Here is a 27,557-nt window from a genome sequence, read left to right as displayed (position 1 = left end):
AGTGCAGAATGTGCATCATATTTCCAAAAATTACTCCTGGGGGCTGTGTCATAGGTGCAGGAAGATTCCATGACAAGGGCCTCCCTTGACAAACATTATCTACGATGGAGTACTGTAGTAGTTGTGGCCCTCAATTCAAGTTTTCAGAGGGCCATCAGTCAGTCATGAACAGTCAGTGTAAATTTCTATTAAATATGTATCCCCTATCTCAGTCATAATGTGGCACAACCAGGCATGTTTTTTTGTCAAATAGGGTGGCTGACAGTACATTTCTATTGAATATGTATCCCCTATCTCAGTCACAATGTGGCACAACCTGTGACAAGGGCCCCCAATGACAAATATTAGTTTGGTAGAACCACTGTACATTCCAGATTTGTCCACTGCACAATGTGCATAAGGTTTTTAAAAATTAGCTCTATGGGCTGAGTCATGGTTGGCGCAGGAAGCCACCATCCCAAGGGCCTCCAATCACAAATAGTAGTTAGGCTGCAGTAGGAATACTGTCCTCATTTGTCCACTGCACAATGTGCAGAGGGTTTGTAAAAATTAGCCCTATGGGCTGAGTCATGGTTGACGAAGGAAGGAAACAGGTTTTTATGGGAAGAGGGTGACGTTAACAGCAGTAGCATGAATCTGCATTTTTGGTGAATTTAGGTTGGCTTGCTGTCATCTGGAGGGATTACAAACTGTGGAGATATCCATTCCTTGTTGAATTTAATTAGAGTAAGTCTGTCTGCATTTTCCGTGGAGGGGCGTGTGCGCCTATCAGTGATGATTGCCCCAGCAGAAGTGAAAACACGCTCTGACACCACACTAGCAGCCGGGCAGGCCACCATCTCCAAGGCATATAAGGAGAGGTCGGGCCAAGTGTTCAGCTTAGACACCCAATAATTAAAGGGAACTGAAGCGCCAGAAAGGACGCACGTATGGTCACTTAAGTACCCCTTGACCATGTTATGCAACTTATTTCTCCTTGGCATTGTTACAGGCACAGATAGCCCTTGTTGTTGTGCTGGTTTATTGAAAATCCTGATTTATTGAAAATTGCCCAATTTGTGCACATCCCCCCCCACCTCTGTTGGAGCTGGTGTTCGTATTTCTCCCCATTATCCCTTGGTGTTGAAATGAGCCGGTACCTCTGCCACCAGCATTGTCTGAGGGTGATGTTTTCAGCAACTGATCTACAACAGCCCTCTTGAACGATTCCATTGTAAAACTCTTTGGTGACTCCAAAAGGAGAGAAGGAAATTTCTCCTTGTACCGTGGATCGAGAAAGGTGGCCAACCACATTGCTTGGTTTTTTGTCTTGTTTGCATTCTGTGCAAATTAGGGGTGTGGCATCCCCCTTGTTGAGCTGGTCAGTATATATGTAGCTTACCACGGGCTTAGGTGGTCTGATTTTGGGACCCGGTTCTTATTTGTCTACCATTTTATATGCATTACTTCAACTTTGATATACAGTAAGGTTTTTAATATAGACAAGTGTAAGACCGTCCCAATTAGGGTCACCTTGTCGCTGGTGGGACGGCTTGTATACTTTTTTTGATCAAAAATAGTTCACTAAGTACCCTATAGTTCATATGCAGCTTTGCTTTACATTTATATATAATGATGGTAGGGTGTGTGATATATTTTTTGTCTTTTGTTGGTTTTGTATCTTTTTGCTAGTGTGAACATGCTCTTATTTCTTGCATGTGTACCATCTTAGACCTCAGTTCACATTGCTTGTTTTTTTGTCTTGTTTGCATTCTGTGCAAATTAGGGGTGTAGCATCCCCCTTGTTGAGCTGGTCAGTATATATATAGCTTACCACGGGCTTAGTTGGTCTGATTTTTGGACCCGGTTCTATTTGTCTACCCTTTTACATGCATTACTTCAACTTTGATATACAGTAAGGTTTTTAATATAGACAGTCTAGGACCGTCCCAATTAGGGTCACCTTGTCGCTTGTGGGACGGCTTGTATACTTTTTTTGATCAAAAATAGTTCACTAAGTACCCTATATTTCATATGCAACTTTGCTTTTCATTTATATATAATGATGGTAGGGTATGTGATATATTTTTTGTCTTTTGTAGGTTTTGTATCTTTTTGCTAGTGTGAACATGCTCTTATTTCTTGCATGTGTACCATCTTAGACCTCAGTTCACATTGCTTGGTAAGGTGGCCAACCAGTATAGGTTGTTGGATAAAATGTGTATCACGCGAGGGTCTTGCCACAGACACTTACACATGAACTGTGTCATGTGGGCCAAGCTGCAAAAAGACAAATGTTCTGTGTCCCCAACAGTAGAAACAGTACCCATCCTCTCCTCACGCTGACTCGCCTCTTCCTCCTCCTCCACCACCTCCTCTCCAGCCCATCCAGGCTGGACAGACATGAAACTTGGGTTGGATGTCCCCTCTGTAGCATTACAAGTTCCCTCGGTAGCACAGAAAAACAAGTCCTCTCCCTCCTCATCTTGCGCCTCATCACCCAATGTTGCCTCAGAATATTGGCTGGGCTGGGTAGTATCACACATTGGGAAATCTGGCTCCATACCAACATGCTGGGCTCTCAAAGCTTCCTCTTTGAGATTATGCAGTGATTGTTTCAAGAGACACAGCAGCGGGATAGTTACGCTGATAATAGCCTGATCACCGCTCACTAGGTTGGTGCAGTACTCAAAGTTCTCAAGAACCTCACAAATGTCAGCGATTCACACCCACTCGACAGTTATGTGTGGTGGCTGACTCAGTCTGACAGGCATGTTGAAGATGGTATTGAGCTACTGTCCTCTGCTGTTCACTAATCCTCGCCAACATATGATATGCTGAGTTCCACCTCGTGGGCAGGTCGCAAATGAGTCGGTGACTTGGCAAATTCAAGCGCTTTTGCAGTGCTGTATGAGCAACAAAAGTGGTAGAGGATTGGTGGAAATGGGCGCTAATACAGCGCACCTTCTCAAGCAGGTGCAGCAAGTCACGGTAAGTTTTCAGAAATTTCTGAACAACTAGGTTCAGCACGTGAGCCATGCATGGCACGTGTACCAGCTTGCCGACCTTTAAAGCCACCCCCAGGTTACGCCCATTATCGCAGACGACCAGACCAGGTTGGAGGTGCAGCGGGGAGAGTCTGTTGTTTTAATGCTTGCCACAGCTCTGCTGCAGTGTGTGCTTTCTGACCTAAACAGAGTAGCTTCAGCAGAGTGTGTTGCCGCTTTGCCGATTCTCTGCTGCACAGGTCCCAGCTTGGCAGAGATGGGTAGGGTAATTCAGCAGAGGATGAGGAGCAGGAGGAGGGGAGAGAGGAAGTGGAATATGAAGAGGCGGAAACCCTGACAGAAGTTGGGCCCACTATTCTTGGCGTGGGTAGGATGTGTGATGTTCCAGTTTGTGCCTTTGTCCCACCCTCCAACAGGTTCACCCAGTGTGCAGTGACAGAAATGTATCGTCCCTGTCCACAACAACTTGTCCAGGTGTCTGTTAGGTGGACCTTTCCGGTTACGGCGTTGGTGAGAGCACGGTTCAGATTGTTTAACATGTGCTTGTGTAATGCAGGGACTGCACACCGGGTAAACTTGTCGCGGCTGGGAACACTGTATCGTGGGCAGCCACAGCCAAGAGATCACCGAAAGACTGAGTTCTCACAAGCCTAAACGGCAACATCTCCACAGCTAGCAATTTGGCAATGTGCGAGTTTAGTATTTGTGCCTGTGGGTGCGTGGCTGGGTATTTACGCTTTTGTGGCACCCCAGGAGTCCGGTTGCCACAGTGGCATTGCCTCCCTCACAAGAGGAGATGCCATGCCTGGAAGGAAGCAGGGGTCCCCTAGTCAGGTATACCAGCATGCAACACTTTCCTGGCTCCAGACAACCAAGGGGAGCTCCTCCCCTTAGCAACTGGGATCTGGAGGCGGGGTACGTTAGAGTTAGTGAGGAGTTGAATACAGGACAGCGACGAGGAAAGACCTAGGGAGTGGAGCTGCACGGCAGTTCACCCCAGAGGGAAGCGCAGAAGAACCGGACACCGGAGTCTGAGGTTGTGGGGCACCGAAAGCCCAGCAGCAGAAACTGGAGGGCAGGAGACTGCAGGTCTCCTGGCCACATCAGACGCCCGGAAGCTCAGCAGCATGATAGGGCCCAGCACCGCCACATGGGAGCGACACTCCAGGAAGGTCCGAGCTGCCTGCCATATGGGTGAGCACAAAGACGTTTTACTCAGGGATGAGGGCCGCAGCATAGCTATACGCAGCAGGGCCAAAGAGGTAGCACAAAGGGAAGGCCTACAACTCCACCTGGCTAGGTGGATCCCCCAACTTGCTTCTAGGCCGCGCGGAGCTCTACTACCAGCTAGTACCCGCGTCCCGGTCTGCCTAACCACATCAATTAAAGATAAGAGGAAACCGCCATTAAGTTGTGGACTATTAACTGCGCCATCCCCTGCACTACACTGCACAGCAACATCTATAAAATCACCACTTCCTGCCCTGGAGCTAAGCTCTGCCTGTAGAGAGCTGAACCAACTCTGCTGCATCATCATCAGCTCCAGAGGTTCTGCACCGCAGAGGCGGCTCCATATAGCCGCATACCACAGGTGGCGTCACGAACATTATATAAAAACTATATTCCCTTTTCTTTAAAACCCCTTTTATTGACTGGCCTGGATCATGGACCGAGTCACCGCCACTGTGACATCCCCCAGCATCGACCGGCCCGGCTACCGAGTACCCCACGGCCCAGGGGGCGCGTCACTTTCTTTCCAAGCTCTCAGGCACGGACAATTGGATGCTTCGCTGGGACAAGGAAGTGGATGTGGTTGATGTTTGTTGTGTGTGAGCAACCGGAGCTTGTGGGCAGGAGGTATGAGCGCCTGCTTCCTGAACAGCAGATTCTGAAGGACATAGCCCAAGTGACATGGCATTGGTTTCACCCGCAGACGTATATTTGGTACCCTGGTGTTCCGCCCACCTACTGGGGTGCTTGGCTGCCATGTGGTTTTGCATACTGGTGGTGCTCCTCAGGTTGCCTTTGCCCTGGTCTCTGCTCAACTTGGTATGGCAGATGCTACAGGCTACAATGTTTTTCTCTGAAGGACTTTCAGAAAAAAAATTCCACACAGCAGCTGAACGCCCCCTTGCCCTGATTTGGCACACAGCGGGGGTGCTCTTGGGAACAGTTGACAAAGTTGTCACTCTGGGCAAACCATGACCCCTTGGAGCCTGTGTTGGTGCTACATATCCATTTTCCTCTGTGTTGCTGTCATGGCTATGCATTCCAACAGTCCAGGTTGGATCAGTGGACTCATCATCGACCGCCTCGTTTTCCATCTCATCCTCCTTCCCAGTTGACATTGTAAGCTGTCCTGATGGCAACTGTGTCTCATCATCATCAGCCTCCACCTCTGGAGACAGTAAATGACGTTCCTCCAAGTGGCTTTCTTCTGGCCGTAGGTCCTCAAATACTTGAGCATCAATGCACGCCACCTCCTCTTGTCCCTCTTCAACGCTGCATGGTGATAGGCCAGAGCCAATCAAAGGATATGTACCAAACAGATCCTCGGAGTGGCCAAGCTTGGGGTCACATGTCTCATGTGACTGATAATGGCGGGAGGAAGAAGAACCAGCTTCAGGATTGTATGGGCCAGCCTTCTGTGTATCGACAGTAGACTGTGTGGTTGTGGAAGATTTGTTGCTGCTTGGCAAATGCATAGAGGCTTTGCCTGCTATCCAAGACAGAATCTGCTCTCACTCTTCTGGCTGACACACACGTTTACGTTCCAGACTGGGAAATTTTTCCAGGAACATAGTGGTTGCATCAAGCTTCTTCTGACCTGACACAGACTGAGTGCCTTCTCGCGCACTAATGACAACATCACTTCCACGTCCCTTAACAACAGGCTCTTTTGGCATTTTGGGTTTTGTTGACAGATTTTTAGATGTTGATGGCACAAGCCAAGCTAGCTGTCAGCCAAAATAGTGGGTAAAATGGCCTAGTGCGTGCTTGGTAGCAGGCAGTAGGAAATGTTTGGACTACTGTTTTGTGTAGGGCACTAAACGCTTTTTTAAGTGGACTAATGTGGACAGAAGGCATGCTGTCACCCCAAAAACAGTGGGGAAAATGGGCTGGTGCGTGCTTGGTAGCAGGCAGTAGGAAATGTTTGGACTACTGCTTTGTGTAGGGCACTAAACGCCTTTTTAAGTGGACTAATGTGGACAGCAGAAGCCAGGTTCTGACCCCTAAAACAGCGGGGAAAATAGACTGATGCTTTTTTAAGCTGTTTTAAGTTGGACACTGGAAGAATACTTTATCCTCTCCCTAGCTAATACACAATCTCTCCCTCCCTGTACTCTGACTTTGTTGTGTGTCTTCAGCTCTGAAAAGAGCTATTTTTTGATGGTATTATTGAGCTAGTGAGCGGCTCATTTAAACACTGAACTAGTATACACTGCAGGTAGCCCTTACAAATGGCTTTTGTTTTATCAAGAGGCCTAAACACTCTCCCTAGCAGCTCTGCGATCTCTCCCTATGCTTATAGAATGCAGGCTCCAGACGCAATGTGCACAAAATGGCGGCGGCAGGGCTTAAATAGACCCTATGAGGCTGGGCGGCCAGCCAATCACAGTAATGCCACAACCAAGATGTCTGCGGCATTACTATGATTGGCTAAGAAGCCTAGCATGTTTAGTGGCTGCAAAGGAGGCGCCAAAACTGCAGGGCTGGACATCCGAATATAGCAAGGCGAGTACACAAATACTCGCAATATAGCGAGTAACCCGAATACCATACTATCCATGCGAATAGCGAATAGTAATGAATACACTCGCTCATCACTAACGAAGAGCCTAAATCATGAAGATTTTGTCACTGTCCAAAAATCTCTGGACCTTACTGTATTATAGCGAATTAAAATACAGCTAAGTTTCCTATACATGCATCTTTATATACGCAGAAATAATAATGCTTTAAAAGAAAACAATTACATTTCTATGTATTGTCAAGACACTTTATGTAGTAGTTAAAAGAAAGCGCTTCGATATCATAGAAAGAAGAGACTATTGCCAGTTTTCATTATGATACTTGAATTTAGCACATCAAAATCATTAAGAAATGGCACATTTCATTTCTGAATTAGAATACTTTTGAAAATGTGTAGAAGAGTGTACTTGAACTGAAATTGAAAGAATGAGGTGTTGCTAATGTGAAAGAATGAGAACAGGGGAGCAGGAGGGACAAGGTGGCCTGGCAAAGAAAACATGGTGCAAAATTGGTAGGATTTGTTCATGCATATACTGTGCATTTTGTTGGATAATTAAAATCAGAATATTGGCAGATCAATTGCATGTTAGACATGAATAGCACCTAACGAACCCCACTGACTTGTAATGGGGTCTATTAGTTTCTACTGTGTTTTCTGCTATACTAAAAGGAAGAAATAATTTGCATGCAGAGCTATTCTTCATGTCAAATCTGCCATAGTCTGAATCCAAAGCTGATGTGGAAACATTTTGAGGCTGCAATCATATGTTTTCGGTTATGCTGCATCTTTTAACGCACTGTTTTAAAAAAAATTGTGACAAAAATGCACCATAGCCACATGTGAACACAATCTTAGGCTGGTGTATTGAAAAGTGTGTTACTAAGTCTAGTGGATTAAGCCTGAAAGCTAATAGATCTGTCTAATCATATAGAGCTAAGGAGCTCTTACCTGTCAGTTAATTTGTGCACCAGAGCCAAGAAGTAGATGAAAGGACAAAGCAGTGAACAAACCACTAATATTCGGCATCGTAGATGTGGGATATAAGGGACATATCTATAAGGCTATGTTGTAAGCTTTCGGCAGTGTAAGGGTCCTTCAGGACGAGAATTTCTCGTGTGACCCCAAACACTAATAAAGTGGGTTCTTCATGGTATGTGTGATTGTATGTTCTCTGAACCTTTCCTTGTTTGGATTAAAACCTAAGGATGGCACAACCTAAAATTTTTAGTATAGATATGGAAAGAGTCAGTCAACCTTACAAAAATAAACCTGTTTTTACTGTGAAGCTTGATGTAACATTTGTACAGAGGATAGAGCAGGTACAAGACTTGGTAGACATAACTTTTGTGTTATATAGAGGCGTACACTCTTCAGATGCATGCAGTGGCACATTTGTTATGTCGTATGTAACAGTAATATAAGTTACCAGGCTCTGGACCCCTATATTTGCAATATTTCTGTTCTTCTGCCTGAACTCCACTTCCCATGCCTGGCAATCTAGAATTCCTTCTCTACAATTAAGGTCTAGCTCACACATACCCTCTCTCCCCATTGCCTGCCGTTCCAGGGTCCCCACTAACCCATGCATATCTTTCTGTATCTTCCGCTCAATACCACTGGAGTTAGCTCCATTATCTTGTCTCCTATCTCCTGTTCTGGCCTCAGGACCAGCCAACTGTGTTCTTGATTACACAGCTATGTATCAGTATCAGTTTTATTATCTCACTATCCAGATTCACCACAAAATGGCTGCTGCATTTCTTACTTCTGATTTTATACAGAGAGTGGCTGAACTATGCCATGTGATGCGACAGCTGCAGGGCATCATGTGGAAGCCTACCCATGGTAATGTCTTCCTTCACTAGTTAATGCAATCATCCACAATGTGTTCAATGGCAGCCACTTTAGGCGACTCATGCAAAACAAATCTCAAATTGTTCAAGTTTACCGGATTCAGTGAATTTCTAAAAATTCCACACAAATTCTAATCTATTTGCTTTGAATTGAATTGATTTGCTCATTTCTAAATCCCAACAATGCAGTCCATATTCCCTTTGCATACAATTTTGCTCTGCAGATCAGGCATATAGGAGTGAAGACCTCCTCATCTTGGGGTTGATGGGGACACTAGCTGTTGACCTCGTCATCTAACATTTATGACAAAAAAGTTTGTGGGTAATGGGAAAACTCATTTAAATATATACTATTAGGCCACGGCCCCACTATCAGTATTTGGTCAGTATTTTTTCTCAGGAGTGGGAGCCAAAACCAGGAGTGGGTGATAGAAACATGGGCACCAATTCTGCATTTATTATACCTTTTCTCTTATTGTTCCTCACCTGGTTTTGGCTCCCACTTGCTTTGTCCTTTGTTAGAGAAGTACAATGTGCTTAGCCCTGACCACAAAATAATGCTCACTCAATGACACGGCATAGCAGATGAATGGCAAGGTCACATTTTATTAGGAGGCATTATTGCAGTTTAGATCAAGGGTGTGAAATTAGACATATAAAGCATCAATCAGTGGAGGAGGTAATTGTAAATCCTTTAGAAAACTGACATTTACACAGTGGATATGGAAAGTATTCAGACCCCTTTAAATTTTTCACTCTTTGTTTCATTGCAGCCATTTGGTAAATTCTAAACAGTTCATTTTTTTCTCATTAAAGTACACTCTGCACCCCATCTTGACTGCAAAAATTTCTACATTTCTGTTATTTTTTTTCAAATTTATTAAAAAAGAAAAACTGAAGTATCACATGGTCATAAGTATTCAGACCCTTTGCTCAGTATTGAGTAGAAGCACCCTTTTGAGCTAATACAGCCATGAGTCTTCTTGGGAATGATGCAACAAGTTTTTCACACCTGGGTTGGGGATCCTCTGCCATTCTTCCTTGCGGATCCTCTCCAGTTCCGTCAGGTTGGATGGTGAACGTTGGTGGACAGCTATTTTCAGGTCTCTCCAGAGATGCTCAATTGGGTTTAGGTCAGGGCTCTGGCTGGGCCAGTCAAGAATGGTCACAGAGTTGTTCTGAAGCCACTGCTTTGTTATTTTAGCTGTGTGCTTAGGGTCATTGTCTAGTTGGAAGGTGAACCTTCGGCCAAGTCTGAGGTCCAGAGCACTCTGGAAGAGGTTTTCATCCAGGATATATCTGTACTTGGCCGCATTCATGTTTCTTTAAATTGCAACCAGTTGTCCTGTCCCCGCAGCTGAAAAACACCCCCATAGCATGATGCTGCCACCACCATGTTTCACTATTGGGATTGTATTGGGCAGGTGATGAGAAGTGCCCGGTTTTTTCCACACATACCGCTTAGAATTATCACCAAAAAGTTCTATCTTTGTCTCATCAGACCAGAGAATCTTATTTCTCATAGTCTCGGAGTCCTGCATGTGTTTTTGAACAAACTCTATGCGGGCTTTCATATGTCTTGCACTGAGGAGAGGCTTCCGTCGGGCCATAAAGGCCCAACTGACGGAGGGTTGCAGTAATAGTTGACTTTGTGGAACTTTCTCCCATCTCCCTACTTCATCTCTGGAGCTCAGCCACAGTGATCTTGGGGTTCTTCTTTACCTCTCTCACCAAGGCTCTTCTCCCACGATTGCTCAGTTTGGCTGGTCGGCCAGGTCTAGGAAGACTTCTGATGGTCCCAAACTTCTTCCATTTAAGGATTATGGAGGCCACTGTGCTCTTAGGAACCTTGAGTAATGCAGAAATTCTTTTGTAACCTTGGCCAGATCTGTGCCTTGCCACAATTCTGTCTCTGAGCTCCTTGGGCAGTTCCTTTGAGCTCAGGATTCTTATTTGGTCTGTCATGCACTGTGAGCTGTGAGGTCTTATACAGACAGATGTGTGCCTTTCCAAATCAAGTCCTATCAGTTTAATTAAACACAGCTGGACTCCAATGAAGGAGTAGAACCATCTCAAGGAGGGTCACAAGGAAATGGACAGTGTGTGACTTAAATATGAGTGTCTGAGCAAAGGGTCTGAATACAATATTTTCTACATTTCTGGGTTTTTTTTTCAGTCAAGATGGGGTGCAGAGTGTACTTTAATAAGAAAAAAAATAAACTTTTTAGAATTTACCAAATGGCTGCAATGAAACAGAGTGAAAAATTTAAAGGGGTCTGATTACTTTCCGTACCCACTGTTACTGGTTTTTTTTTTTGTTGATTACCACAGCCGCCTTATCCGAGCACCATCCTGGAGTCCACACCCAAAGCCACAGGAATTCATCTAATGGTGAGCTGAAAAAACTCTTTTTTTCCCACTGTTACTGCAGTATGCTATGTACTGAGCACTGCTAATGGCATCTCCTACTCTCTCAACACTGGACATTTTAGGAATAGGAAAATTAGGAATCAAGCACATCATACAAATTGCTTATTTTCTATGCAATTCCCTAATATACCAATTATACTACCAGTACATACTGACTGTACCCTTTGTCAATTATGTATTGTATTTGGCTATGTTCACACATTGTGGGTTGGACCTGGATTTACAGATTCTGCACCCGATTCTTGAAGACCTAGTTGTTCACACTGGTCTTGATGAGGGGTCGTGCTGGTGTCAGACGCTCCTGAATCATGAAGAAATGCAGGTGGAGCTTTTGACAAGTGGTGTACTTCTCTATGTGTTAAGCCAGAAATCTTACTCCAGTCAGGTACTGGAGTGAGATTTCTGGTGCAGAGAACACCACAGCTTGTCATGAAATAGACAAGCTGTAGCATTACACAACTGCCACTCCCAGTCATGTCCCATCTCCAAACCATTTTTTCAGAGCTGTAGAGATGCCAAATGTCGCAAAATTTTGCCGCAACTCTAAGTTGCGCATAAATTTTGTGACTTTTCAAAGCTTTTATGCCTGAGTTCTGGCGTGAAAGTGTTGATGAAACAGGCCCTCTGTGCCTAAATCCTGACCGGATCTGATGCAATTCTGCGAGCTTTACATGCGAATGTGGCATTTAATGCCTCATTTACATTCTGATAAAAAAATGTACGCACGCTAATGACCATGCTGCAAATTCCTAGCTGAATTAGTTACAATAAACTTTAATGGGACTTCGAGGAAAACACGTAATCCTTTCACTTTAGATTTTTATTTAAAAAAAGCAGTCAAAATATTACTTTTTTTTTTTAACGGCACTGGCCAAGATCTACTTGTGACACTGGTACTCTCTATATTTCTCTTAGAGACTCACATTCATGGTAGCTGATATTTCGCTTGGCATAGATTTGTTTGATATATTACATTTACACTGTAATCTTGTTAAATCTTTTTGTTATATTGAGTCTATTGTCATCTAACATACCTGCTGCATGGAAACAGAACTTTGTGAGTACTTTCATCTTCAGTGTATTGTATTACAACTTTATCCAAGAACCAACCCTTCCCTGTGGTGAAAAAAGATAAAACACGCAGGTAAATCTTTAGCAGTGGTTGTCGGGTTCTGAACGCTGCAAATTGTTTTCCATAATAATTATCCTTCTCAACTTTTTCTAACATCTAGAATTGAAAATTAATGGCCCATCCTAAGGCCAGATTCACTCATCTGTGTTTTGTGGCCTATACTTGAACCACATGGACTGGCCACGGGTCTCTTGTCCCAAACTTGACGACCTCATAGGCATACAAGTGGCTGTTCAGTTTGAGTCAGACTTGTGGGCTTTTTTGCACAGATTTGTGAATCGGTCCTTAGAAAAAAATACGTTAATAGTCCAATCTCTAGTGCCTCCACCAGTTGGAAGAATGAGGGATCTGTGTGAATGCAGCTGTGTCCATAGGCGGATTATAATGAGGGCAATATGGGCTACCGCCCAGGGCCCTGAGGCTCCAGGGGGCCCATGAATTGCTCTTATTATAATGCGCATTTTTTTCGGTCACCGCCGCGCTGGCCGAAGGTTTAGATAATCACCGCTGCGGGCCCGCAGCTGTAGGCGGTTTGAATCATACTGTGTCACCCCGCCCTGCCAGTGCCACATGACGCTCCCATCTGGCCGCCGCGGCTGTATATTCACAAGCACGGGCGTGCAGTTTAAATGCTGTTGGTACCGCCCCGCCTGACGTTATGTGGCAGGGCGGTCCCAACATCATTTAAATTTCCCGCCAGAACTAGTGCATATACAGGGCTGCGTGATGCAGCCAGCGTGTCTGTGAGTGGCTGTTTTGAACTTTGGGACCGCCCTGCCACATGACGTCAAGCAGGGTGGTCCCAGAGTTCAAAGCAGCCACTCACAGACACGCTGCATCACGCAACCGCACCCATCCGGCCAGCTGCAGATCCACCGGGGCGGGCAGTTTGAATGATGCTGGGACCGCCCTGCCACATGACGTCAGGCAGGGCCCAGCATACACAGGGACGTGGAATACAGGCAGACAGTGGCGGGGGGGCCCCCGGACTGCTCCCCCCGCAGCAGTGCACGGCCGCTACTTCTTCTTCGGCCGGGCCAGCACTGCAGCAGTTAACTTCCCTGTCCTGGCACGGCCGCGTCACAGCTAGGAGACACTGCCCTGTGTGTGGCCGTGTCTCCTAGCTGTGACGTCATGCAGTGGGCGCCCGGCCTACAGTGCTGCGGCCTGCATCGGAGAGGAGCAGGAGGACTGGAGCGGAGCCAGGGAATGGTGAGTGTGTGAGAGTGTGTGAAAGTGAGTGTGTGTGTGATTGAGTGAGTGTGTGTGCAGGCAGACATAATTGTGTGATGTCTGTTTATATGTATTTTTGTGTTTCAAATGTGTTTATGCGTGTATGTATGTATGTGTATGTCTGTATATGTTTGTGTGTGTGCGTGACTGCGTGCAGCCTCCTGCTCAGTATAGATGGCGCCGTGCGGCCTCCTGCTATCTCTGGGGGGAACGCCATGCGGCCTCCCACTGTGTATAGATGGCGCCGTGCGGCCTCCCGCTGTGTATAGATGGCGCCGTGCGCCCCCCCGCTGTGTATAGATGGCACCGTACGGCCCCCTGCTGTGTATAGATGGCACCGTACGGCCCCCTGCTGTGTATAGATGGCACCGTGCGGCCTCCCGCTGTGTATAGATGGCACCATGCGGCCCCCCGCTGTGTATAGATGGCACCGTGCAGCCCCCCGCTGTGTATAGATGGCGCCGTGTGGCCCCCTGTTGTGTATAGATGGCGCCGTGCGGTCTCCCGCTGTGTATAGATAGCTACGTGCGGCCTCCTGCTGTGTATAGATGGCTATATGTGCTCCATATTGAGTTATACAATTAATGTAAGGCTATGTGCCCACGATGCAGAAATGCTCCGGATATTTTTAGAGCGTTTCTGCATCTCCCTGGCAGAAAAAACGCATGCGGATTGTACATGCGGATTGTACATGTGTTTTTCCTGCCAGGGACAAGCGGAAGTGAAACGTTCTTCACATGCATTTCTGCATGCGGGATGACAAGGGCTTTCCAAGCGATTTTAGCATGACTTGGAAAGTGCTTGACAACTTGGTCGCACTATATAAATCCATGCTGGACTATATAAATCCATGCAACCAGCATGGATTTATATAGTGTGACAGTAAAAGAATGGTAAAAAATAAAAAATATATACTTACCTTCTGATGGCCTGCCGACGACAGTGGTCGAAATAACGTCACGGCAGGTCCTTGTCAGACCATCACGAGCTGCCGGCAAGCCAGGACGCATCGGATAAAGACACCGGAGGCCATCAGAAGGTAAGTATAATATTTATTTTTTATTTTATTCTTTTTTTACAGGTTCTATGGTACCCGGGTCCAGAGGAGAGTCTCCTCTTCTCCAAACCCGGGTACCATCCGCACATTGAAACACATGGATTCTGCATGTACAGATGCTGTGATGTGGATTCCATGCGTTCCAATGCAAGTCAATGGCGGCGAAAACGTTGCGCTTCCGCAAAATAATTGGTAATGCTGCGGATTTTTTCCGCAATGATAATACGCAGCGGAAATTTCCGCAACGTGTGCACAGCACATGCGGATTATCATTGGGGAACATGGCAGGCCTTCTACCAAGCGTTTTTTAAGTGTTTCTGCAGCGGAATTGCCGCTGCGGAAACGCTTAAAAAACGCATAGTGGGCACACAGCCTAAAAAAAATTATAATTAATATTGTGCCAAATTAATTTCACGTGAACTATCACATGATCTATCACAGGGGATCATGTGACATGTCACGTGATAAATCAGGTGTGGGGGGGGGGCCCGCGCCTTCTAAACTGCCCGGGGCCCTTGCTACTCTTAATCCATCCCTGGCTGTGTCTACAGTACTATAGTCTTGTGACTAATCCCATTAGGGTGTAGTCAGAAGGACGTATAACACAGCCAGCGATCGTATCGCACTGCACGGACTGGCAGGCGGCTCTCTTGACTCGATTGTGACAACATCAAGTATTTCTATACAGCTGTCACGCTCGGTTCAGGAGAGCCACCAGTCAGTCCGTGCACTGCGATGTGGTCGTCGTCCGTGTTATAGGTCCGTCTGACTGCGCCCTTAAAGTAAGAATATTTTTCTTAGTAAAAAACATAGCCTTTATCGAATTCTTTAAAAAAAATTAAGTGCAATTTTTTTTCAAATTTACAAAATTAAAGCTACATTTTTAAGCTAAGAAAATGATTTTTTTGAGATATATAAACACGCCTATAGACAATAATGGGTGTGTGTTCACTTACTGAAAAACATGAATTCTACATATACATGGAAAACGAATTCTTGGCTCTGCAGATCCTTCAGATTGACTATGAATTTTGAATTCAAGATGTAAATGTGATTTCATGTAATAAGTTTGTAATTTTAAATTATCTACATACATACGTGTAATTTCCACATCCTGCCCAAAACTGAATGTCTGGGGAACTTTTTGTAGTATAGCACATCATTTTTAATTAACCAATGCCATGAAAACCTTTTTAAGTTATATGGGTTGTCAGAGCATAAAACATTGATGACTTATCCTTAGGATGGATCATAAATATCAGATCAGTGGGGGACTAACACCTGGAACCCCTACTGATGGCAACTAGACGTAAACACTGAACATAGTATAATAACACAGCTCCACTTATTGTTTAGTGACCGCTGTGGGATACTGCATGCCCGCTCCTATTTAGAACAGGAGCTGATCTGCAGTTCTCTTGCGGCCCTACACATTGAATGCAGCTGCTTTGTACTGCTCTGTTCAATGTTGACATCCGGCCACTGCTGGAGCTAAGAACGGCAAGGGAGCCAGGTAAGAGACCCCTACTGATCTGATATTATAGATCTATCCTAAGGGTAGGTCATCAATATTACAGTATATGCCCCAACAACCTCTTAAACAATGTACTCACTAAACCAGCAACAAAAGAAAGAGGAGGTGGCCCTATATTGACCAGTGTTGTTGGATGCAATTTAGCATACATTTTTTATAAACTGACAATTTTTTTTTTATCGTTAAAGGGGCTGTACTTGATAAGAAAAACATTGCTGCTAATTTCCAGAAATAGCCTCATACCTGTCTACAGGTTTTGAGTAGTATTGCAGCTCTGCTCTATTCACGTCAGTGAAGTTGATGCTACAATACCAGACGCAACCAATGGACAAATGAGAAACTTGAAGCTTATTTTTAATGCATTTTCAGATTTCACTACAAATCTGTGTATTGCTATGACCTAGTATTCTCATTTCTGTACCAGTACTTTATATTATGATAAGTTGATATACGTGCATATGTCGGCATGCAGTACCATGTTTACTTCCATCACAGCTCATCTGGATTTTCTGCAGTTCTCCCAATGAAACCACTTGAATGCAAAATATATCGACCTAGAAAAAGAGTAATAAATGAGATATATAATTTTCCATTTCCATACAAAATAAGTTATTACATTAGAAAATTGTTTCACAATTAGTGTTGAGCGATACCTTCCGATATTGGGAAATATCGGATTGGATCGGACCGATACCCAAAAAATATCGGATATCACCGATTCCGATACCGGAAACCAATGCAAGTCAATGGGACACAAATATCGGAATGAAAATAAACCCTTTCTTTCCTTGTAGGTTAATTCTACATGAAGGAAAGCAACTAAGAATAATGTAGAATGTATTACATGAAAAGCCGGCAATTCAGCAGCGGCATACACCGGTACCCGACAATTTAGAACAGAAAGAATAGAGCATCACACATAGATTAGATAGATAGAAACATGTCAGTCACATACATAAGAAGTACAGTGACAGTGTTGCTTACTGTACTTGTCATTTAGTGTTAAAGGATTTATTTAAAAAATAATAGTGTTTTCATGCACCGTCTCTTTAAAAAAGCCGGCCGGCAATTCAGCATCGGTACCCGACAATTTAGAACACAAAGAATAGAGGATCACACATAGATTAGATACATAGAAACATGTCAGTCACATATATAAGAAGTACAGTGATAGTGTTGATTACTGTACTTGTCATTTAGTGTTAAAATAAAGGAGTTATTTTAAAAAAAATTGGCGTGGGGTTCCCCGTAATTTTAGTCTCTAGCGGAGGTTAAGCAGACGGCTGGGGCAGATGTGTGAAGCCTGGGAAGGGGGTAATACCCACAGAGCTTCCCAGGCTACTAATGTCAGCCCCCAGCTGAATACCTAGCCTTTACTAGCTAATAAAATGGGGGACCCCCAAAAAAATGACGTGGGGTCCACCCTATTTTAATAGCTAGCAAAGGCTAGGCAGACAGCTGGGGGCTGATATTAATAGCCCAGGAAGGGTGCCATGAATAATAGCCCCCTCCCAGGCTAGAAACACCAGCCGTCAGCCACCCCAGAAATGGCGCATCCATAGGATGCGCCAATTCTGGCACTTAGCCTCGCTCTTCTCACTGCCCTGTAGCGGTGGCAGTGGGGTAATAGGGCTGAGGTTGATGTCAGCTTATAATGCCAGCTGACATCAAGCCCAGGTTAGTAATGGAGAGGCGTCTATAAGACACCCCCATTACTAACCCCATAGTCAAAGTTAAAAAAAAACACAAACGCCCAGAAAAAAGTCCATTAATTGAAATAAACACACAATTCTTTATTGTTCTAAATTGAACCATACTTACCATCACGCCCATTCCAGCTGAAGCCAATGTCTTCTGCAATAAAAGTAAAATAATAAACCAACATCATCCTTACCTTTCCATGGTTCCCAGGACGGCAGGCAGGAAAGGGCTGCCCCCAACCACCAGATGCCTATTGCACCTGGCTGGAAACAAAAATACAGGGAAGCCCTTTTTTTAATTATTTCATGAATTTCATAAAATAATTTTAAAAAAATTGCCGTGGGGCTTCGCCCTATTTTTGTGTCCAGCCAGGTACAGCAGGCAGAAACGGGCTGCCCCCAACCACCAGATGCCTATTGTACCTGGCTGGAAACAAAAATACAGGGAAGCCCTTTTTTTAATTATTTCATGAATTTCATGAAATAATTTAAAAAAAAATACGTGGGGCTTCGCCCTATTTTTGTGTCCAGCCAGGTACAACTAAGCAGCTGGGGGCTGGAATCCGCAGCGCAGGGAGGCCCAAGCTTTCTGCCCCCCCCCCCACGCTGCAAATTGCAGTCCGCAGCCACCCCAAAAAATGGCGCGTTCATAGAAGCGCCATCTTCTGGCGCTGTAACCAACTCATCCAGGGCCCTGGTGCGGTGGCTCACTGGGTAATAAAGGGGTTAAGGCCAGCTTGGCATTATCAGCTGGCACTAAGCCCGAAATTCATGGGGTCACGCCAATATTAGACATGACCGCCATGAATTTCTAGTAAAGTATTTAAAAAAACACAACACCCAGAATAAAGTCCTTTAATTGAAATAAACACACAATTTTTTAATGTTCTAAATTAAACCATACTTACCATCACGCCAATTCCAGCTGAAGCCAATGTCTTCTGCAATAAAAGTAAAATAATAAAGCAACCTCATCCTTACCTTTACATGGTTCTCAGGACGGCTCCAGCTCTGCTACATTCACATGTCAGGCTGGATCACAGCCGAAAGCTGCCATCCAGCTTGCCATGCCGCAGACACTGAGAAGCGCAGGCATGCTTGCGCTCCTCAGTGTCTGGCTGTGACAGCATCCAGATGAGCCGAGTTCATGTCCAATGAACTCAGCTCACCTCATGCACGTCACTGACAGTGTGGGAGAAATCTCCTGCGCTTGCAGTGAGTGTGAGAGAATTCCCCTGCGCTCACTGCAAGCGCAGGAGAATTTTCCCATGCTGTCAGTGATGTGCATGAGGTGAGCCGAGTTCATTGGACATGACCTCGGCTCATCTTTATGCCGTCACAGCCAGACACAGAGGAGCGCAAGCATGCCTGCGCTTCTCAGTGTCTGCGGCATGGCAAGCTGGATGGCAGCTTTCGGCTGCGATCCAGCCTGTCATGTGAATGTAGCAGAGCTGGAGCCGTCCTGGGAACCATGGAAAGGTAAGGATGAAGTTGGTTTATTATTTTACTTTTATTTCAGAAGACATTGGCTTCAGCTGGAATGGGCGTGATGGTAAGTATGGTTTAATTTAGAACAATAAAGAATTGTGTGTTTATTTCAATTAAATGACTTTATTCTGGGTGTTTGTGTTTTTTTTTAACTTTGACTATGGGGTTAGTAATGGGGGTGTCTTATAGACGCCTCTCCATTACTAACCTGGGCTTGATGTCAGCTGGCATTATAAGCTGACATCAACCCCAGCCCTATTACCCCACTGCCACCGCTACAGGGCAGTGGAAAGAGCGAGGCTAAGTGCCAGAACTGGCGCATCCTATGGATGCGCCATTTCTGGGGCGGCTGCCGGCTGGTGTTTCTAGCCTGGGAGGGGGCCAATATTCATGGCACCCTTCCTGGGCTATTAATATCAGCCCCCAGCTGTCTGCCTAGCCTTTGCTAGCTATTAAAATAGGGGGAACCCCACGTCATTTTTTTGGGGGTCCCCCATTTTAATAGCTAGTAAAGGCTAGGTATTCAGCTGGGGGCTGATATTAGTAGCCTGGGAAGCTCCGTGGGTATTACCCCCTTCCCAGGCTTCAAACATCTGCCCCAGCCGTCTGCTTAACCTCCGCTAGAGACTAAAATTACGGGGAACCCCACGCCAATTTTTTTTTTAATAAATCCTTTATTTTAACACTAAATGACAAGTACAGTAATCAACACTATCACTGTACTTCTTATATATGTGACTGACATATTTCTATGTATCTAATCTATGTGTGATGCTCTATTCTTTGTGTTCTAAATTGTCGGGTACCGATGCTGAATTGCTGGCCTGCTTTTTTAAAGAGACGGTGCATGAAAACACTATTATTTTTTTTAATAAATCCTTTAACACTAAATGACAAGTACAGTAAGCTGAGCGCTGCCATCCAGCTTGTCATCCTTCAGAGACACTGCAGAGCGCAGGCATTATGGGAACTTCCGATTCCGGTATTCGATATTCTAAAAGTATCGGAACTCAGTATCGGAACTCCGATACCGCGAATATCGGTCGATACCCGATATTTCAGTATCTTAATGCTCAACACTATTTACAATACATAATATACTTATTACAAGATTAGGTCGTTATCTGCAGTGTTTGAATAATCAACCAATATACAGCTGCTCATTGAGGATCTGATGCACACACCTCTAGGGTTAGGTAAATGAACAACAGTTCCTTAGGTGGTCTTGACTGTACGGTTGACTATTTCCTAGATGCAGATGTTTTTAGATTAGAGCATATAAATGGCTACTGTTTCATTTTATTTCCTCACACTTGTCTTTGAGATGGCATCATTTGCAGTCTGTACGCCTGGACCCTATGATCACGGAGATACACAGATCTCTATGGAGAGCCATACCCCTTGGCCTTATCTCCAAGGTATGCTGACAGCACTCACATTGAATTCACTAGGACTGTACACTTTTACAGCTCCAACAAAGATTTCTTCTGATAATTCTCAATGAAATATCAAAAAGATGTTGAAAATATTTTACCTGCCCTTTCTGAAATTTCCCAGTTTGGAATTTGGATTTATGTAACTTCCGTCTCCCAGAATCTCCTCTGGTCCCAAAGACATTGATGTAAACTTTGGATTCAGCATCGGCATCAGATATGCCTCCTGTGTAAACTTGAATTTCATAGTCCAACACTTAAAACAAAAAGATGAATGACATTTTTTAGATGCATTGGATAGAAGCATTTACTTTATTATAGTGGTTAAATTTATCACTAAATATAAGTATATGTATATCAATGTTTTCCACACAGTTGTATTATAAAGAGAAGTCAACCATGTTTTTCTATCACAGTTGAGATTGTGGCCTCCCGAAGTATCCCAGCCAAACATACTCCAAAGGAACACCTTTTTTGGAAAAGAAATGGCCCATTTAAGAGGCACTCCCATGAATATTTTGTTCGTTAAATGTGTGTATATATGCATGTAATGTAAAATGTATGTGTTTAATATACTCCCCTACCTCCATCTTCTCCATGATCTAGTGCTGTTCTGCTCCTCTTCTCAGTGACGTCACCGGAGATCAGACTCTTCGGATCACTTTGTGCCCTATGTGTGAGCCGAAGTCTCTTTTACAATCAAAGCCTATGGAGCCTCGTTCTGACGCTCCATAGACTTACATTGTAAAAGCCACTTCTGGGTCACAAAGAGCGCAGTATGACCCGGAGAGTCTGAATTGCGGTGATGACACTGACAAGAGGAACAAAACAGTGCTGGATCCCAGAGAATGCGGCAATAGGTGAGTTTATTAACACATATACTACACTACATACACATAAAGTACAGACCCAAAGTTTGGACACACCTTCTCATTTAAAGATTTTTCTGTATTTTCATGACTATGAAAATTGTACATTCACACTGAAGGCATCGAAACTATGAATTAACACAAGTGGAATTATATACTTAACAAAAAAGTGTGAAACAACTGAAAATATGTCTTCTATTCTAGGTTCTTCAAAGTAGCCACCTTTTGCTTTGATGACTGCTTTGCACACTCTTGGCATTCTCTTGATAAGCTTCAAGAGGTAGTCACCGGAAATGGTTTTCACTTCACAGGTGTGCCCTGTCAGGTTTAATAAGTGGGATTTCTTGCCTTATAAATGGGGTTGGGACCATCAGTTATGTTGTGCAGAAGTCAGGTGGATACTCAGCTGATAGTCCTACTGAATAGACTGTTAGAATTTATATTATGGCAAGAAAAAAGCAGCTAAGTAAAGAAAAACGAGTGGCCATCATTACTTTAAGAAATGAAGATCAGTCAGTCTGAAAAATTGGGCAAACTTTGAAAGTGTCCCCAAGTGCAGTTGCAAAAACCATCAAGTGCTACATAGAAGCTGGCTCACATGTGGACCGCCCCAGGAAAGTAAGACCAAGAGTCACCTCTGCTTCTGAGGATAACTATATCCGAGTCACCAGCCTCAGAAATCGCAGGTTAACAGCAGCTCAGATTAGAGACCAGGTCAATGCCACACAGAGTTCTAGCAGCAGACACATCTCTACATCAACTGTTAAGAGGAGACTTTGTGCAGCAGGCCTTCATGGTAAAATAGCTGCTAGGAAACCACTGCTAAGGACAGGCAACAAGCAGAAGAGACTTGTTTGGGCTAAAGAACACAAGGAATAGACATTAGACCAATGGAAATCTGTGCTTTGGTCTGATGAGTCCAAATTTGAGATCTTTGGTTCCAACCACCGTGTCTTTGTGCGACGCAGAAAAGGTGAATAGATGGACTCCACATGCCTGGTTCCCACCGTGAAGCATGGAAGAGGAGGTGTGATGGTGCTTTGCTGGTAACACTGTTGGGGATGTATTCAAAATTGAAGGCATACTGAACCAGCATTGGCTACCACAGCATCTTGCAGCAGCATGCTATTCCATCCGGTTTGTGTTTAGTTGGACCATCATTTATTTTTCAACAGAACAATGACCCCAAACACACCTCCAGGCTGTGTAAGGGCTATTTGACCAAGAAGGAGAGTGATGGGGTGGTACGCCAGATGACCTGGCCTCCACAGTCACCAGACCTGAACCCAATCGAGATGGTTTGGGGTGAGCTGGACCGCAGAGTGAAGGCAAAAGGGCCAACAAGTGCTAAGCATCTCTGGGAACTCCTTCAAGTTTGTTGGAAGACCATTTCCGGTGACTACCTCTTGAAGCTCATCAAGAGAATGCCAAGAGTGTGCAAAGCAGTCATCAGAGCAAAAGGTGGCTACTTTGAAGAACCTAGAATATAAGACATATTTTCAGTTGTTTCACACTTTTTTGTTAAGTATATAATTCCACATGTGTTAATTCATAGTTTTGATGCCTTCAGTGTGAATGTACAATTTTCATAGTTATGAAAATACAGAAAAATCTTTAAATGAGAAGGTGTGTCCAAACTTTTGGTCTGTACTGTACATATATACACATATTTATTAAAAAAAATAATCTTCATGGCAGGGCTTCTTTAAAGTCTGTGGGCTACATATACTGCTGTATGTATTGGGAGATTTTCCTGACACCGCAAACAGGGTATTCATGCATCTGTTTCATGATGGTACCACGTGCAATACAGCGATCCTGAAATACTGCTTCAATATACTTACTGTGCTAACAAACTGCAAAAGGACGTCAGCATTCTCCAAAATCAGGCTTCTTTATTCAAAGCTCAATACAGTACAGCAATACTGTGTAATGTTTTGGCTTATCACAAGCCTTTTTTCAATGCTTTGAATAAAGAAGTCTGATTTTGGAGAATGCTGACGTCCTTTTGCAATTAGTTGGATTCTGGAGACTGCTAGAGATTAAACAGGGGAGGACAATCTGCTGCGTTCTAGGTGATACTTATGGTCCATTTGTGCAGCTTGCAATTGCAATTATAACACTTACTGTGACGTGCAGAACAGTGTGCATGGATCAAGTACATGTTTGCTAAGCTATTAACTAGTCCATATGAATGTCCTGACTAAGTATAGCAAAATGAAGACATAAGCAAAGAAATATCTGAATAGAATTATCACAAGAGATGCCGCTAAGAAAATACAATACCTTAATGTTATCAAACAAACCCAGATCTTCCAGAACAAGACATTACTTCCATAGAGAGAAATTTTTAAATGACCTGCATTTGAATGACCTGCATTTTTCTTAGGGTGCAAAGGCCAATTACACCTGATCCCTCCACATTCTTGTTTTAACCACTTCGCGCCAGAGCCTGTTTTTGCCTTCGTGACCGGGCCAATTTTTTCAATTCTGACCACTGCCAGTTTATGAAGTAATTACCCTGGAACGCTTCAACGTATTCCCCTGATTCTGAGATTGTTTTTTCGTGACATATTGTACTTCATGATAGTGGTAAAATTCGATATCACTTGCGTTTATTTGTGAAAAAATCGGAAATTTGGCGAAAATTTAGAAAATTTTGCAATTTTCAAACTTTGAATTTTCATGCCCTTAAATCAGAGAGATATGTCACACAAAATAGTTAATAAATAACATTTCCCACATGTCTACTTTACATCAGCACAATTTTGGAACCCAAATTTTTTTTTGTTAGGGAGCTATAAGGGTTAAAAGTTGACCAGCGATTTCTCATTTTTCCAACAAAATTTACAAAAACATTTTTTTAGGGACCACATCATATTTGAAGTCACTTTGAGGGGTCTTTATGACTGAAAATACCCAAAAGTGACACCATTCTAAAAACTGCACCCCTCAAGGTGCTCAAAACCACATTCAAGAACTTTATTAACCCTTCAGGTGCTTCACAGGAATTTTTGGAATGTGGAAGAAAAAAATTAACATTTAACTTTTTTCACAAAAATGTTACTTTAGACCCAATTTTTTTATTTTCACAGGGGTAACATGAAAAAATGGACCCCAAATTTTTTTGTGCAATTTCTCTTGAGCGTGCTGATACCCCATATGTGAGGGAAAACCACTGTTTGGGCGCACGGCAGGGTTCGGAAGGGAAGGAGCGCCATTAGACTTTTTGAATGTAAAATTTGTCTGAATAATTAGCGGACGCCATGTTGCGTTTGGAGAGCTCCTGATGTGCCTTAACAGTGGAAACCCCCCACAAGTGACACCATTTTGGAAACTAGACCCCTTAGGGAACTTATCTAGATGTGTGGTGAGCACCTTGAACCCCAAGGTGCTTCACAGAAGTTTATAATATTGAGCTGTAAAAATAAAATTTTCACATTTTTCCCACAAAACCGTTTTTCATCCCTTAATTTTGCATTATCATAAGGGTAATAGGATAAATTGCACCATGAAATTTGTTATGCAATTTCTCCTGAACACGCTAATACCCCATATGTGGAGGCAAATTACTGTTTGGGCACATGGCAGGGTTTGAAAGGGAAGGAGCGCCATTTGACTTTTTGAATGTAAAATTTGTTTGAATAATTAGCGGACGCCATGTCACATTTGGGGAGCCCCTAATGTGCCTAAACAGTGGAAACCCCCCACAAGTGCCACCATTTTGGAAACTAGACCCCTTAGGGAACTTATCTAGATGTGTGGTGAGCACCTTGCACCCCCAGCTGCTTCACAGAAGTTTATAATATTGAGCCGTAAAAATAAAATTTTCACATTTTTCCCTCAAAAAATGTTTTTCATTCCCTAATTTTGTATTATCATAAGGGTAACAGGATAAATTGCACCATGAAATTTGTTGTGCAATTTCTCCTGAACACGCTGATACCCCATATGTGGAGGCAAATTACTGTTTGGGCACATGGCAGGGTTTGAAAGGGAAGGAGCGCCATTTGACTTTTTGAATGTAAAATTTGTTTGAATAATTAGCGGACGCCATGTCACATTTGGGGAGCCCCTAATGTGCCTAAACAGCGGAAACCCCCCACAAGTGCCACCATTTTGGAAACTAGACCCCTTAGGGAACTTATCTAGATGTGTGGTGAGCACCTTGCACCCCCAGCTGCTTCACAGAAGTTTATAATATTGAGCCGTAAAAATAAAATTTTCACATTTTTCCCTCAAAAAATGTTTTTCATTCCCTAATTTTGTATTATCATAAGGGTAACAGGATAAATTGCACCATGAAATTTGTTGTGCAATTTCTCCTGAACACGCCGATACCCCATATGTGGAGGCAAATTACTGTTTGGGCACATGGCAGGGTTTGAAAGGGAAGGAGCGCCATTTGACTTTTTGAATGTAAAATTTGTTTGAATAATTAGCGGACGCCATGTCACATTTGGGGAGCCCCTAATGTGCCTAAACAGTGGAAACCCCCCACAAGTGCCACCATTTTGGAAACTATACCCCTTAGGGAACTTATCTAGATGTGTGGTGAGCACCTTGCACCCCCAGCTGCTTCACAGAAGTTTATAATATTGAGCCGTAAAAATAAAATTTTCACATTTTTCCCATAAAAAATGTTTTTCATTCCCTAATTTTGCATTATCATAAGGGTAACAGGATAAATTGCACCATGAAATTTGTTGTACAATTTCTCCTGAGTACGCCGATACCCCATATGTGGGGGAAAACCACTGCTTTGGTGTACGGCAGGGTTCGGAAGAGAAAGAAGCGCTATGTTGGCTGGGATAGGCAGCAGACACCATGTCACATTTGAAGAGTCGCTGACATGCCAAAACAGCAGAAACCCCCACAAGTGACCCCATTTTGTAAACTACACCTCTCAAGGAATTCATCTAGGGAAGTAGTGAGCATTTTTTAATTTTTAAATTTATACCATTGGGCAGTGAAAAAAGCATAATTATATTTTTACCACAAAAAAATGTTTTACCCTCAGATTTTACATTTTCACACAGGGCAATGGGTAAAAATGGTGCCGAAATGTGTCACACAATTTCTTCTAAAAGTGTCAATACCCCATATGTGGCTGTATCGTACCACTTAGCCATACGGTGAGATTTGAGGGGGAAGGAGCGCTATTTGACAATTGGAGAACAAATTATTGTAGAATAGGCATTTGGATTTGGGAGCACAAAATTTTCTGAATTTCTTTTGGGGGGCAAGGACCATTTTGCTTTTCCAGAGCCTTTCTGCTACCAGTAACTTGGAAGTCCCTTATATTTTTAACAGATGATGGACCTGAGTGGGGACTAGCTTTTTTTGAGGACTGAGTTGAAGCTTTTATTGGGAACATTTTACGTAACATTTATCCGGCGCTCTAGGCTGAGCACTTACATCGAGGTTTCCATCTAATTTTCCAAGTGATGTAATTCAGATGAAACCCCTGCAGGATCCATTCACTGTAATGAGGCAGCAGAGTTACTCTGGACTCCGTCTGGCTTCTGTTTAGTGGTGTCCTTTTTTTCAGAAGTGCACAAAACTGTGGCCAACTGCACTTTTATGCACGCCTAAAACAAATGACACCGTGGGATCCCAGGCTAGACGGCATCCACAGTGGCCTATATCTGCCTCATTACAGGGAATCTTCCATCATGGGTTCTGGCTGAATCACGTATTTCAGAGATTTACACGGAAACTCTGGTGTAAGTGCTCAGCGCAGAGCACAGGATAAATGTGAGCAGAGCCTTACTGGGATCTTTGGGAGACATAATAAACAAATCAGTAGCAGGTGAATAATATTTGTTTTATTTATTTTTTATGCCGTTCCTAGTGTGATATAACTGATTAGATTACTTTATTCTTCTGGTCGGTGCGATTACAGAGATACCAGATTTATATCGGGTTTTTATGACTGACAGCTGTCACACACTAAAATACGCTTTTTTTGCAAAATCTAGTTTTTGCATCACCATATTTTGAGAGCTATAATTTTTCCATATTTTGGCCAATAGAGTCATGTGATGGCTTGTTTTTTGCGGGACGAGTTGAAATTTTTATTGGAAC

General features: G+C 43.6%; 1 protein-coding gene across 2 annotated transcripts in view; it reads right to left on the bottom strand.

Annotated features, from left to right (window-relative positions):
• RP1 (RP1 axonemal microtubule associated) overlaps window positions 1-27,557 on the bottom strand; it is a 1,013,486-nt gene that overhangs the window by 478,630 nt on the left and 507,299 nt on the right. For both annotated transcript variants that reach the window (XM_073679301.1, XM_073679302.1), the window contains exons 27-29: window positions 20,703-20,857; window positions 16,456-16,534; window positions 12,059-12,140 (exon numbers count right to left, since the gene is read on the bottom strand). In XM_073679301.1, coding sequence (XP_073535402.1) covers window positions 12,059-12,140; window positions 16,456-16,534; window positions 20,703-20,857 — 316 coding nt within the window. The remainder of the gene's footprint in view (window positions 1-12,058; window positions 12,141-16,455; window positions 16,535-20,702; window positions 20,858-27,557) is intronic.

This window comes from Phyllobates terribilis, unplaced genomic scaffold (assembly GCF_046119375.1).
Source record: "Phyllobates terribilis strain yellow unplaced genomic scaffold, ASM4611937v1 Scaffold_4__5_contigs__length_816908805, whole genome shotgun sequence".
NCBI classification, from domain to species: domain Eukaryota; kingdom Metazoa; phylum Chordata; class Amphibia; order Anura; family Dendrobatidae; genus Phyllobates; species Phyllobates terribilis.
Note: the sequence above shows the minus strand (reverse complement) of the source record. Positions and strands in the feature narration are given on the sequence as shown.